This window comes from Temnothorax longispinosus, chromosome 6 (genome assembly GCF_030848805.1).
Source record: "Temnothorax longispinosus isolate EJ_2023e chromosome 6, Tlon_JGU_v1, whole genome shotgun sequence".
Lineage (NCBI taxonomy): Eukaryota > Metazoa > Arthropoda > Insecta > Hymenoptera > Formicidae > Temnothorax > Temnothorax longispinosus.
Window position 1 is genome coordinate 2,502,121 of NC_092363.1, and position 16,041 is coordinate 2,518,161.

At 44.1% G+C, this 16,041-nt stretch overlaps 1 protein-coding gene across 6 annotated transcripts in view; it reads left to right on the forward strand.

Moving 5' to 3' along the window:
* The window catches only part of Ten-a (tenascin accessory), a 561,949-nt gene that overhangs the window by 513,073 nt on the left and 32,835 nt on the right, over positions 1-16,041 (forward strand). For all 6 annotated transcript variants that reach the window (XM_071780078.1, XM_071780079.1, XM_071780081.1 and 3 more), the window contains one exon: positions 12,598-12,875. In XM_071780078.1, coding sequence (XP_071636179.1) covers positions 12,598-12,875 — 278 coding nt within the window. The remainder of the gene's footprint in view (positions 1-12,597; positions 12,876-16,041) is intronic.

Consider the following 16,041-nt stretch of genomic DNA (forward strand, 5'->3'; position numbering starts at 1 on the left):
AGAAAGAGGAAGACACCGATTTGTAGAATTATACTATTCTGTACGTACCATGCGACAGCTATGTATCTACAGTTGTCGTGGATTCGAATAATATTCAGGAAGAAATGTAAAATGAGAATAAATATACGTGTGCATTTTTACGCCTAAAAAAATATATATTTAAACAGAGTCTCTCAAGGAAACGATATTTTTTACTGAAAAACAACTACATAAAATAACTAACTAAATAAAATATTTTTGGAAAAACAAAAATTGCATGCGTTATATATATGTATTTGTCGCATGTTTTTTCTTTATTAAATATAAATAAAGTACACACAAAACATGTTTTGTTTTTTTACTTTTTTCATAAAATCTCATCTGCTAAACATGAATTTTTCGAGTAGTAGAACAGCGCGCGTAGTCGATTATTACATCCAAAATTAAATTATATACTGTTTAATCTATCGTTCGACCAATTATGCGAGAGATATACAAATATTCCGCGAGATAATTATATAATTTCCGTATAGAAAATTAACCTAGAGGATTAAATGGCGATATTGTTACCGGAATCGATCATGCCATTTGTATGAATAATTCAATAATTTCCCGCCATTCTTTTCGCATTTTTATATTTTTTCTTATTTTTCCCTGACCTCCCATCGACTTTGTCGTACAATTTTATTTTAGCAATACAGGTAAATAGTTGAATATTTAAGCTCCATTTATTCCTCGCGTTCACTTAAGACTCGAATCCAATAAGCGAATAAAAAATTAAAAAAAAATCCAATTTAATCGAATGTCGCAAGGGTCGCATGAAAGTTAATCGCTTGAGTGCAGAAAACACCAACGCTCTTCGAACTATGAGAACGCGTGGCGGGCACAGGGGAGGGGAGTGAAGAAGCTTCGTCGTGAGGTGAGACGACAAGGGAAAACACGGTGGAAGAGGGGAAACGAGACAGGGGGAACGAACGGAGCCGTGAGAGGACATTTTTGCATTATCGTCACGTGCGCGGTCTTATTACCGGCACACGTGGTGTAATATTCTCCCCCTCATCTTCGCGTCGGTTCGCGGCTTTCTTCTTCGGCCCCGGCGCGGCGCGACTTCACGTCGACTCACGCCGTTAGAGATGCGACAGGCGGTTCATTGCCACTGCCGGGGGAGCTAGTGGAGAGGGGCAGAGGGGGCCCGAGAGGATGATCGAATGTTGCCAAAGTTTGCGAAGAGGCGTGAGGATGATACATCCATCCTCTCCCTCTCCCGCACCCTTTCGATTCCGCTCGCGTAGAAGTTCGCGCTCGCGTGAGAAGTCGGCGCGAAGGTCGGGCGGGTTGCCGTATATACGCGCGCGATCGCGCAGCTGGCATCGTCGTTGTCGAAGCCTCTCCCCACGTGTCCTCCACGTTGCGCCTACGCCGGTATCCCGGATATCGTCCATCCGTGTCTTGCAATAACGGCTTCCGCACACACGGGGACTCGGACTCCCGGCCCACCGGGCCGTCGCCTTCTTTCCCCGATTTTCCCGACTCGACCGATCATCTCTAGCCGCGCCTTCGAATCACCCCAGCGCCTTGTGTCGCGAGCGACAGTCGCGAGACGTGCTTCGACTTGGAAGCCGGAACGGTACGTCGTTACTGTCTGATGGGATCCATAAAGGTCGAGAGCGGCATATCCCATTTTTAAGGGATATGCCGCTAATATATACGCATAACGCGCGCGTACCGCGCCGCTCGCGCGATAACCATCGACGTAAGTTTTCGACGAAGGGCTCGTTTCGCGAGGAAAACTTCTCTCGCGGCGATGATACACTCCAATGGTTTATTTTTCTTAGCCGCGAAATAAACTTTTCTGCGAGAGCAACACGCCTGATGAATATTGTATCGATTAATTTCTCGGCATTGTTTATTTAACTCAACGGCGCGATTACAAGGGGAATCGACTTTACCGTAGGAACAATTTTTAGTAGATTTAATCATGATAGAATTAAACTTTTCCCATTCTTGCTCTTCGCGTTGAAATTTCAATTATGCCCCTACTCCGCTTTTATATTATTATATCTTCTAAAATAAAACGGCCATCGTATTTTCTCCGGTTACGATTTTATCTCTGGCATACAGAAGGATTGAAATAATCGTCTCGTATATCATATTCATTTACTGAATGTATGCGAGGGACGCGTTTGTTACGCGAACAAACTCTGATTTTGAATATAGTATATCTGCCTTTTACATGGCGTATAATTCCTGTACTAGGATGATAAAAACGTGCGCGGTATGTCCCTTTGTTATGTTTTACGCAGACCGTTGCTGTTAAATCAACGGAGTTTGTCATAATGAGAAAACTTGAAAGCTTCCTCGCAAGGAACAGTACGCTGCATTTATATCAAGTTAATCTCGCAACTAGCACTCGCAACAAATTTAGCGTTATTTTTGACCTTCTTTAACAGTCTACTTTTCACAAGAGAGAGAAAGTTTATCAAGGAAAGAAAATCTTAACATTGCAACATAGATGTTTCGTAATATTTTGCATACAACTTTAGATGTTATTATGTATCTTTGCGTTTCAAGTTTACGCTGTAAAAATTCGCGTCCCGGCAGTTCTCTTATTTTCGACAGTAAATGACATGTGTCAAACAACCATGCAAGTAATCCTTAGCTTAAAAGCAATAACTGACTAAATTCATTTAAAATAATATGATTCTGAAATTTGACGGTTAATAAAACATGTATCAGTACTTTCATCTCGTTTACGTTTCATTACGTTAAATATTTGGTATCGTATTTTAAAATGCATTATTTTCTATTTAAAACTGCGTGTAATGGAACGAAACTTGTCAGCACATTTTTAAGCTATATCTCCGAAATCGAATCGGTCTCAAAGTACACATATGTATTGTGTATATGTTTATGTATCTAATAATTCCGAATACATATGGGAAACAATTTCATTAATGTCTGTAAATTGCACGCTTGGTAGTTGCGCGACAAGCATGGCCAAGCCGATGATATTTGAGGGATGGATTATGTGTGTGTGTGTGTGTGTGTGTGTGTGTGTGTGTGTGTGTGTGTGTGTGTGTGTGTGGATTGTATCGAGTATATTTCACAGCGCGATGGATTGAAGTTTGTACGGGGAAATGAAACGTTGGGAGTATCGATCCCAGTTGACACGAAGTCGAAAGAAAGGAAGATACGCCAGCAATAATTACTGATTATTATCACTTAAACTCAGACTTTTCATCTCGCAAAAGTCAATTATGTGATACGTAGTAAATTTAATCGCCCGTTGGTTCTCTTTCTCTCTGCCGTTGGAATTAGAAGAATCAATTAAAAAGTTACAATTAACCGATAACGATTGACGTGTAATCTGCCTTGAATGCGCATCACGTGAGCAATTTCGTCCGTTCGTCTCGGGCTGTTAAAGGCTAATTTGCGCACCCCGCAAAAGTCGATATTTTCGACGCATCGAGCAACCTTTGCATTGTGCGAGAAGAATATGCATCGTATCTTTCGCATATATACGTGGCGGGGAACAAATCTCCGCCTCTGGTATATACCTGGAATTCCTGGGCATTATATATATCTATATATATGTATATATATATACGTGTCTGGCGTCTATATATGTATATGTATATATATATGTATGCGTATATCTCTCCTCCGTATGTACGGAAAGATGGTGTTCAGAGCTTTTGCTCCTCGATGCAGAACCGCTTCCGCCGGCTCGCGTCCACTGCATTATTCAATTCTGATCGCTCGCAATAAAGAAGCGGAATAAGGGACGCACAATCGCCCTAGCACGCCGCCACATGGATCGCGGCGGGCACGTATGATATTTTTCTCACCAGGTACTTTTCATACGTCCACGTACGTGGTTGCAGTATTGATGTATGCGTATTGGTGACGATATACACGCGCGAGTATCGCTCGCGATTTCGGTATTAAGGATCCACGTACGCAGAATACATGCCTAATCGCCGCAATTTATTTTAATAAGAAGAATCGAGACTATGTTAAGTTTCTGTTTCACGATTTCAAATATGTAAGTTCGCTTTCCGAGTAATAATACGTAGGAAAGTACGAAAAAGCGCGATACCTTTGACGCACGACCCGAGGTAATTGCATCGGTGAAGATTGTACCGATCAGGTTTCACTCGAAAGAGCCCGCTCGACGGAAATAAACTTTATGGCGGCGAACTCGTTAAAGAATGTAAAAACATACTCCGCCTTTGTACCACGCGAGACAGGATCTCGCCAGGATTTAGCGTCGAGGAACAGAAAATGCATTGTAATACAATATTTAGAGATTTTTCGCAGTGCAGTTCTCCTCGCGAAGTTATCATTTTTCGTTGAAAACTATCGGTTTTGCTGAAACGTGAAACTAAAGTAATCAGAATCATGCGGATATTATTTCGTGATTTTTATTAGGGAGTCTCCAGCGACGGCGGTTTGCGGAGAAATCGGTGAACTATTGACACGGAAATTCGAAGATAAAGAGAGACGTTCAGCGCGGGGAGAGGAAAAAGAAGGAGGAGAGGGAAACAGAGATGACATCCCTTATCGAGGCATGGGCCCCGGAATGGTTCGAGAAAGATTGGATTTTCGCTTCGAATACGCCGCGCCGCGCCGCGCCGCGTCTACGAGAGGCCGAGGGGATTCCTCTCACGTCTCGCGCGATTCTATCTCGCGGAACCTCGGCACGGAGTGATGCTCGGGCGAGATTCGCAGTCTCGCAATCGCAGTCGCAGCAAGCCGCTCGGGAAGTGATTTCGAGGCTAATGCATCGCCGCGTTAAAGATAACGCGGGGAAAACATGGGGCATCATCCCCCTTGAGCAAACTTGCCACAATACGCGCGGCGGTGGACGGCACGGGGGAGGAATCTTTATCGCGGAATTATGCAGCGAGATGAATCGCCAAATTCGTACGTCGTCTGCGATGAAGTAGGTCATGTCCGAGGAAAATTCCCGGGGAGGACTCCTGAATGTCGCGTAAGCGGGAATCGATGGCAATGGCCCAGCCAGAAGTCGAGCATGAGGCTTGCAGCGCAAAATGAAGAGAACAGGAGAACACTGTAATAATCACGTCTAATCCGTTTTATATATTTATCACACAGTTGGAAATTATTTCGGGAGAGAATAATAGATCGCCGTAAAAATACGACCTGAGGAAAACACGTTTGTCCCCGTACAAATCGGCGGTGCGCGGTCGATGACTCGCGGCGGAAGAATCTTTATCGCGGAATTATGCAGCGCGACGAGTCGTCGACCTCAGATTTTGTCTACGATAAAACGGAACGATGTCCGAGGAAAATTTTGGGAGGAAGTATTTGCCCGCCAAAAGATCTCAAAATAAAAATCTAGGAGGAATTTTGACACAAGATTAAATAAATGGAAGAAATAATTTCGATTTAAATTCATGTTTATTATTTATATTATAGTGCAATATTCATATAACATTTCATTGTCATTGTCTTCTATTTACTCGTATCAACAATATAAAATCCCAAATGATTGAACAACCCAACGTATTTTAGAGACGATAATTTAGGGATTGCTGCGCCGACAGTTGGACGTTCGTTAGATTTAATTTCTCTTTTAGATCATCTACTATACATTAATTGCCGGAAGCACGGAATTATTTTGCTTATATGCGCGTGCAAAAATCGACATGGTTCTCTGTGCGACCCGTACTGGCAAATTGAAGTACCAAGATAAATTACATATTTCTGATCATGAATAAAACTTTAAAAAATATTTTAAAGATTCATCTCCCTTTTTGAGACTCCACACTCCACAGAAGTACGAGGTGCAACTCTTGCGACCGCGAGATTTTTACATAGCGATAAAGCAATCGGAGGCGAAGCTTCGCCAATGCTCTCGTCTTCTCTTATCGGGATATCGTCACGGACTCCGATTTCTGCGTGTCGGAGCACTCGGAGCACAGACGCGCGCCCTCGTTCTCCCTGGCGCGCGCGCACGCGCGCGCAGCTGGTGTCCTTTTAACACGATGCCGGATGGCAATAAACCACGGGAACTGGTTGGCGCACGGCCGGCGAAGAAGAGGAGGCACGGGATTTACGCGGGATTGTATTACCGGGCGGGGTGTAGCCAGCTGCTCGGTGTCGCGTTTTATAACGTTACGACTGACATTAGCTCTCTCCGGCATGTCCCTCGCGTTACTCGCTCGTATGCGGCCACAATGGGCGCGAGTCTCGCGCTCGTTTAGAACCGCGGCCGGGCCATTAACACCGCCATTCTTACCGATCGTTCGCACGACAGCCTTGCGAGACCGGGACGACTGTCGTCGCCTGATAGTGGCGATGGCCCGTAGGGCAATAGACGCGGAGAGATCGTAACTCCCTCGCGAACTGTGGGATTTACGGAAAAAAGCTTTTAGCCTCGACAGCGCATTATCATTGCTTTATCTCGCGAGCGGGAGAGCGAGCATTTGGTAGTATTTTTGACGATTGTAATTAGTTTAATATAACGATACGTACATATAGCGCGCGACGCGTACGCACGAATAGACGTATATCCATAGAAGCATATCAGTTTCACCGCGCGGGAAACATTCACGGAGATTTCATTTCACGATATTACTCAGGCTTACGGTAGCTTTATGCGAAATATGAGAAAATCCTCAAAAATGATATTGCGACATAAATTTCACCCGGAGCAATCTGATAACTTCTTGCAGAGGTATTACTTGGGCTTGCTGCTAGTTTGTACATGATGTATAAAAATATGCGAGGATCTATTTTGTTGGAAGATTTCGTGAATGCAAACTTATGAAGCAACTTGTAGCTAAGCCCAAAATCTTCCCCGTCCTTTTCATCCCATTTTATCGACTTTTTTTTTCTTCGTACACGAAGATTGACAGGATTGTCAAGAAGTGATTGACAAGGTCTCTCGTCAAATCTCGCGATCTATGGCGTTTCCCATCCATCTTTCATTGGAAAATAACTCGTGTTCCGTTCGCGGCAAACATTCTATTCTCCATGATGACGTTAAAAATTAATATCCAGACGCAAACGTGAAATTTAGCTAAAGATAATAGACATAAAGCTTGACGTCGAGCGCGTAGTTTACGAGGCGCCTTGCAGTCTTAAAATCGTAATACCGCGGAATCTTCGCGGCACAGTCACTCTGAATATTCAGTGGTATCGCACTTATTATTACTGTGTGCCGAGAAACGCATACAAGAGCTGCGCCGCCGCCGCCGCCGCCGCGCCGCGAGGCGGTACACACTCTCTCTCTCCCTTTCTCTCTCCCTCCCGCTATCTCGGAGTGGTAATCGAGCGATTAAAATTATAATCTCGGCGTAATCACGCCGTTCCATTACGGCACATAGTACGCGCGCGTGCGCGTGCGCGTGCGCGTGCACGGGCGAGCGCTCGCTCGCTTGCGCGCCCAGACCCGCGCGCGTCTAATTAATATTAAAAGGCCGAAATTAATAATTAGAGGCGTCGCGCTAGCGGCGAGAAAGCAGGCGGCGGCTGTCGGAAGGCGCGGCTCGGCGCGCAGCTACGCGCCGACGTGCCCTCCGCGGAACAATGGCTGCGAAAGCAGACTTCATTATCCCCCGGGCGTGTTAGCAACGATCGTAATTTTTCACCTGAGAGTGGGATTCAATTTCAACTGCGGCGCGTCGTGTTACCTGTGTCTTTCTCTCTTTCTCTCTCTCTCTCTCTCTCTGTCACCTTATCTTCCCTTTGAAACGCGTTTGGCTGGACCCGCGCGCGGACCGGGGTATCAGATTTTTATTAGGATTCTTTCTACGTGTACCTCCTACGGGACCCACGGTAACGTTCCTCAACGTCGACAATCGTCGTACCTTAGAACGCGCTTCGTCTGCGCTACGCGATCTCGGGGGAGATCGCAGATAAGCGCCGCTCGTGACAAACGATCGAGTATCAGCAGCCTCCGAAATTTTTCACGCCTCTTCTCGGAAGGATCCATTATTATTTTCTAGCGGTCGGGGGCTACCCGAAGTAACGTCGCTACGGTATAGGTATCACTTCAGATGATAGATAAGTTCGAACAAAAGAATTTATAAAGGGACAGAGGAAGAGATGACTATTGAAGATTTCATAGGGAATGTATTCATTATTAGATGTAGAGAGGAACCTATGAAAGTAGTGGCAGAAAAATGTAAAGATAAGTATCTTATCTGCGGGATTATTGTCTTATTTTTCATACTCGAAAGAGATTGAAATTCGAACAATTCGACAGATGAAATAATGAATAATTAGAAGAAAATTAAAGATAAACTTATATATACGTCCCACTTTAATAATTTAATAACTAATAATTAAATTAATAATTAATTTAATAAAGTACATCGAAAATGAAAAGAGAATAGAGTGGACTTCACTCGGATATTTGCTCGATATTTAATATCGGTCTTAACGCGCGTTTTCCATTTCTTTCGAAGACCATCCCGTCATCCGTTAAACGCCAATGAAGGGCGCGTGACACTACTGGGTAGCTTTCGAAGTTTGGAATGGTGTAGGAACTATACACAGGCACTCGTCGCTGCCAATCGTTCCTGCGATGGAACATGCGTTACATCATAATTGGATCACACGCTCGATTCTATCCTCAGCCCGCGCAGCTGGAACAGTCCAATCTTCCACTCAGACGACACTCAACTCAATATGTGGCAGCAACGCCGCTCGCAATTACCTCTTTAACTTCCAATATATCAGACAGCCGTCCAATTGGTTTAATCGGTGGAGGTGTTTTGTGTTTTGTACACGTACATACAATCCACGTCCACTGCCATCGACGTTGCCCGGTTGGAGTAGCTACCTGCTTAAAGCGACGGTGGGTTCTTTCGTGACCGGACTACGACTTAACTTAGATCAGGAACATCCTAACTTCGCAGCGGGACTGCGTAATCCGGCCAGGTTGCTGACGATCAAACTCGGCGCTCCTCGACCCACTTTTACATTGGTTAAAGGAGCATCCGCACGTTTTCGAACTTCCTTCCCGAAAGTCGTGCCGCGGCAACTTCGCGCTTTAGCTTTACGCTTACGCTCCCCGAGTTAGATTAAGCTGTCACAAGAAAAATCGCAGACCGTTTGAATCAAAGGGAAGAGGGATTTGAGATCTGCAATTTCTCATTCCCGAGCAATCCGGCAATCTCGAAGAATTTTCGTAAATTCTTGCGATAGATAAAAAATTGCGTAGCGACACCTTTTTATAATTAGAAATGCCGTTTGCATTCAAATGTGATACAGCTAATTGTAAGATAGTAGTGTAATCTTCCGTTGAAGCTTCGGCAGGAATTCATATTTCTCTCACGTTCCCTTCGCCGCTACTAACGATAATTAGCGAAGAAAGAGCCGTACGTCGTGACCGAGCGGAGGACGGACCAACCGGTAACTTAATCCATCGTATCGATTAGGAAATATAACCCAATTTCAGCTAACCGATTTACTCGCACAAATGGATTAACCCGGCTTGGAGAGGGGCCACGGCGTGAACACGCCGAATTGCTGCTTACTCCGTTCTTCCGCAGTGCTATCCCCGGCTTTGCTATCTCTCCTTTTTCCTCGTTTATCTTGTTTTCAGCCACTCCCCTCGCTTCATTTGTCTGTTACGTGCAATCAAGAATCCAGTTGTCCCGACCGGAGCGCCGTACATCTATCCGGAGGCTCTTAGCCGGGTCAGGGAGTTAGATTTATTTATTTCCCAGAAAAAAAATTTCTAGAGCTTCACTTCGGGAAATCTAGCGGAATACGGAAGTAATCGCGAACCGTTATAAATTAATCATGAGAGTTAATTAATGAGTAAAAGAGAAAAAGTATTTCCAGCAAACTAATTCAATCAATAATAGAGTAATGTATACATATAAGAAAGCTTCAAAGAAAATATTATTAATATTAATAAAACAAAAAATATAGAAACATTTATTAGCTATTTTATGTTGGACTATTGATCTTGCTGGCAGAACATTTATTTTTAAATTAGTTGACGACTATAAGTAGATAAAAAGAAGAATTGTGCGCAATCTTCTTGAAACTTCTATTCAAAGTTGTATATTTTTATTAAATTATTTCTGCAATTGAATTATATTTGAAATATATCTACTTAGTCGCGCGGACGATTCAGAGATGAAGTAAGACTACCTTTGGCCATCTTCCAACTTAGAAAAAAAAATTCCCATTATTTCGCCATTAAGTTTTTTCCTCCCCCGATTTTTGTCGGACGTTGAGCACACCGATACTTTTAGTAAATTAATTTTACGCCGCTTCGTTCCTAAGTTAATGATACAGAGGAAAAAGTAATATTTATTACGCGGGATTTCTTCTCTCGCGCGTATCTTCTTTTTTTCTGCGTCGCCGTGTAAGAACGCCCGGGACTTTTGCCAGTGATATTTTTTCACGTCATGTCTGATTGCTTCCTGCTCTAGAAAATATGAGCGGACATTTATAGGATCGCGAAGCGGGATCTAAGCGTGATTATTTATGGTATTTGTCACAGACGGGGTTTATTAAGCAACTTATAAATTACGCGCGGCATACATGACATCTCAACGGATTCCTTCAAAGGGCCGGGATGATGGAAACGCTTATCTCTAAACTCTGCAAGATGTCTGTCTCACAGCTTATCTTTAGAATTTTCTTTCATGTCATCTATCATTCTTTGACAAATCTTTCGCAGTTTAAAGAGAATGAAAAATTGCAAACTGAAATAAACGTTCAAATTAGATACGTTCTGAAGAAAAAAGTAATTTGTTCTATACTTACGATTAAAATATTATTCTTAAAATATCTATATTTTTGGAATTATGAGAATAGAGGAAACTAAATTTTAACATTCGATCGAATTGATTTCTGCTGAATAAATAAAGAAAATCATTCGACTGTTTCAACGTTTCTGGAGACAACTAGTATTTCACGATCGATATATCGTGTTACTTCCAGGAAATATCTTTTTAAACCACTTTAAATCACTTCGCTTACATCCCGTGAAAATGAAACGTTACCTTAAGGCGATAAGTTCGGGATTAAATCCCAACGTTCTGACTGCTTTCGAACTGGCGTCGAACCTGCTATTTCCTCTAAACACAAAAAATGCATATGATTCAATAATATTTAACTATAACACCTGACACGCGTAATGCTGTTAATTTAAGTACGGCAACTACGTAAAATACTTAAAGCAAGTCAACGGTACAGTTAATATTATCATAGTTACTACATATGCACCATCTTGTTGATTCAAATATAAATTTATTTAATCTGTATACTTTGTGTATATTGCTACAAATCAGTTATTTGTCAGATATTACACTTAAATATTGTTGATTCATGTACAATTGTTTTTAGAGGAAATAGAAATGTGTGTATATTAATTATACAAATGCTCGATGCAATCGACACGTGTAATCCTTAATATCTTTGTGTATATATATAGACAAAAGCGTAAAACCGACTCGAAAGAGATTTTTCGTAAGCATTCGATTCTCAAGCAGCCGCGCCTCGTGTTCGGGGCTTTATACTACGTGAATTTTTAAGCGGAAAATCCAATATTGGCGCCGCGGCGCATTGTTAAGTTCCCGCTTGTTTCCTTTTTCTGGTCTGGCTTCAAGTCCTCCCCTTTTGCCCTTCCCTCTATCCTCTCGTCCCTACCAGAGACGTACTGTCAATCGAGTTATTCTTACGGGATTTCAGCCGCGGCGCGCGCATAATGCTATTCATGAGTCCGCATGATTATCGGAAAACTATATTTATCCTAGGCACCATATTAAATCCCTGTTTCGACGTTGGCCTTTCATCCGGTCCGGCTATTGGCCACGCTTATCCCGGTGCCTCGCGACGAGGGGGACGAAGATAAATATCGTCGATGATGAAAATAAAATCCTTGACACGGGTCCGACGGGTAGGGCCTGAACCTCGCCGGTCACCCCCGCGCGAACGTCATTCCCCGAAAAGCCCGCGGGTTTCCGTGCGTCTCGTGCGGGCGATATACGGCACACGCACACGCGGCCTGCCATGTCGGGCTTAATGGCGGCATCTGCATCTTTTATAAGCACGGCGTTATCTGCATCCCCGGACGCGCGTTGCCGATGCCCCGATGGTCTATGTACCACGACGCGATCGCCGTCGCCTCCGCCTGGCACACGTGCGCCGAACAGATACCGGTCATCGATTTATCGCCGGTGCGTATTGCCCTCGGAGCGACGTCGGATCAAGCGGAGCCCGCGCGTACGCGCAGTCAACTCTCCCATTTATTACCCCCGACGCGCCGCACCGATACATGCCGACGAGTATCGGCATGAATTTAACTAATAATCAGCAGTAACCAAGACACATGGGAGATACTAATCGACGTCTCGGCTCCATTCTGATTCGCAATCGCACGGACGATTTGTCATCGTCGGCCGATCATTCGATCTCGCGCAGGTATTAATCGCGACGATCGATTCGTCGAGGTGACCCGAGGTAACCTGATTAAGACGTATCATCTTGCGTAATTTAACACATATATACACGTGTATATTACGGCGGAGCGTAATCATGCGCGGTTTCACGATATAACGTTACTTCCATCTCGTCTCTCTAAGACGCGTATCCTAACATCTCGGTTATTTCTTGTTGTTTCAGGCTTCCGCCACCGCAACAGCAGGTGACGGTGGGCTCACTGGGCGGCGGTTTAGGCGGCGCCGGAAATGGCGGTACCGCCACAGTAGGCGCGCAAGGCCAGGCTATGGTGATGCCGGGTTTTCCGCTTCGTGCCGCAGCGGTGCCGCACTACTCCCCGTATTCGCCGTCGCGCTTTCACATCGACAAACGTTGTCAGCACAGGTGCTCCTGGAAATGCTTCTCGATCGCCCTGATCCTCTTGGCCGTGGCGCTGACGGCGATGCTGGCGTACTTTGCTGGTAAGTGATCGTCGCCTTAAACCCTTTCAACGAACTTTATTTTGAAGCTTCGAACGCGATCGTGCGGCTCCGCTACGCCGAATATATCGCAGCCGATTTTAGATTGAATGAATGTCTGATTAGATTAATGTGAACTGAAGCTGAACTATAAAGATGTAACCAGATCTTTATCTGTAATGCACGAAGAGGATGAGGGACAGCTATTTAATGCAGCTATTTCATAAATAATATTTGCCTCAATGTAAATTTGAATGAACCGTTTTTATTAGTCCCAGAGCGCACGTCCGAGTCGTAACATAGCCGGCGGCGGATAGTCCGCGCAATTCTATTGCTGGCTGACCCGAAATTCACGGTACAATAATTCATTATTAACTTGCAAATCTGGTTACGACTAACCCAACCCACCTAATGCTAAAATCCATCGGAACGTCGGCATTACTGCACCATGCTAATCCCTGTACGCACAGAGGGGGATTATACATATGACTGACACCATAACATTCCGCGTGAAGGCATGACGAATTTCACGTAATCATGCAAATCATAACTAAATGAGATTCACAAATATTAGCGGACGTAAAATTCGTATTTTCGCTCGGGTTTCTAAAGACAAAAAAAAAATTGCTAAGAGCGAGGCAAACTAATTTATTTGTAAAAAGGCTCCGTTTTCGATGTGCCGTAATAACAATTTTTTATGCGGTCGCGCGGTTTAGATAATATACACGAAATTTAATAAACACAAAAACAGGGTCAGATGAACAAAGCATGAAATTAATAAAAAGGACGGCAGAATTAATTAAATTCTTACGAGAAAAAGAGAGAAAGTAACCTATTCGGAATATTATACAATGCAGCTGTATTACGTTTGTTCGCACATTATGCATACATTAACATTTTTCTTGCAATGTCGGTGCACGTAATATTACCGCAGCAATATTATTTTACGATTGACCTTTAAACACTACATTTCCTAATGATAGAAGCAGTTTTGAGTTATAAAATCCGGTTTATTTTAAATGTTATGTTGAAACATTTCTTGCGAAGAGATTATTACCGAATTCATTTTGTTTTATAGATTTTCGAAATACTGCATTAAAAAAATTATTTTCACAATGTCTGCTGTCTGTTAAAGAAGAATGTTTACATGATATACATAAAAAGGAAATATGTGAAAAGGAAATATAAATGTAACATCTTATAAACACATTTTCCTGCACTTACTATCGTTTCGCTTTTAATCTTAAATTTATGTTCTCTTATTGTTGAATTATTATTATAATCATAACAGTAGAACAGAATAATACTTTGATCGTGTGCAAACGATGTATATAGCCGTATTCGGGAAAATTAAATACTGTTTAACGGCGGAAGTCCGGATGTTCTGTAGGAAGCGTAGCTACGGCGTAACATTGCCAGCGTAATGGTTCATTTAACGCGGAGTGGTTGGCTCCATCCGGTTAGGGAGAGGCAAAAATATTGCCCGTCGATAGCGAGGAAGCGTTTCCGTGGCATGGGGTGCGTTTTACCCGTAACACTCGTAGTTGAGAAACTACACACCGTAGCGCGTCACAGAGTCGGGGAAAAGGGTGAACGCATTCGTGTATGAATCGATACCACGCCTTTCTATCCGTTAATAACAGTAACAGGGAGTCGCAGGAGACACTGCAGAAAGGTACTTCAAACAACAACAATACGTCAGCGTGTGTGTGTGCGTTTGACGTTCTCAAATATATCATCGATTTCAAAATTTTCAAATTTTCTGTTATATTTGCTGAGAGAAAACAGATTGTCAGAATTTAAAAGTACGTGTCTTTGCTAAACGAATCGGGCAATTTCCCAGGGCAATGGCCTACCCGACAAATCGATATCCGTGCAACTAACGGCGCACTACCTCGGTACGCCCTACGGCTAACATTGGTAAACTTTGCTGCATAAATAACAACGTGGCGAAAACCGCGCGATGTGTGTAAACGTGAAATCTTATTGAAGCTAAACACTACGACGACATTCTTGCCGTTGGTAGCCGGCTCTATTAACGAGCTTTCGCGGCAAGAAAACGAAAGACAAATCGTCCCCTCGTTGATCCGCGTCGTTAAGATCAACGTTGAAAGAACACCACGTTAGGTTATCACGTTACTGCAAAAAGGTCTTGGAAAATGGCTCCACCAGGTCCGTTATGCTAATGCAGTAGCCAACGGGGTGCGAGGCCGAAGATACGCGGCGGACGGGCCTGAAGATCGCTGCATCTCCACTCGGTGCCGAGTCCGATTAGAGGAATTAATGCTTGCCTGTTATCAGCGCGCAACAGAAAGGAACCTGCTTTCCTCCCTCTCCGCCCCTTTCCGCCTTCACGCAAATCGTGTTTTTGCATTTTCGCTAAAAATCCGAAAATCCGTACGATAATCACGGTCCGACTTGCGAACGTATTAGACTTCATCATCCGAAGTCGCAGGGACTAAGGGGGTTTGACGGGAGAACGAAGGGATGCGAGTAGCTGGGCAATGTGTTCCGCGAATCTATGTAACACCCCTCCGCTTCTCCTGGTGGAACTGTCCACCCCGACTTCGGCGTCCATGTTCTTCTTCCACCTCCCGTCCTGCGTGTCGCAGGAAGAGAGAGAGATAGAGAGAGAGAGAGAGGGGGGGGAGATGGTAGAGACTGCAAAGTCGATTCTCGGCCTCGAGGAGACTCTACTCGCCAGCTGTTATTTCTGCATTCCAGTAAATCGAGTCTGGAATCCAATCTGCCTGTTTGCTACTGCATCCAAACTACCCCGCAGCTCCGGCGTTACCTCTCTCCGTCCTCCCTCGCGCTCGCGTCTCTTTTACGGTCGTTGCAGGTCCGTCTACCCTCTCTCGCCGCGAGCGCACACACACACACACTGCGACTATAGGTATATGCGCGCACACGCACACGCTGCGAGACTCACGAAGCCGTGTGCGCGAACCCTCCCTCCTCGTTTCGTCCCTCGGCCTCGCTCCGGAACACACGAATTTTGCATGCACGCGAGTTACCTTGCTTTTCGGTAATTTGACGTATGTCGGCTTGCTTGCTTGCTTGCTCGCTTGTGGCCCTCATAGGGCTAAAATCGTTTCGCGACAAGCCACTTCCGACGCGGACCTCTTCCACGGTTTCATTTACAAATGACCATCAACGAAACCGTTGC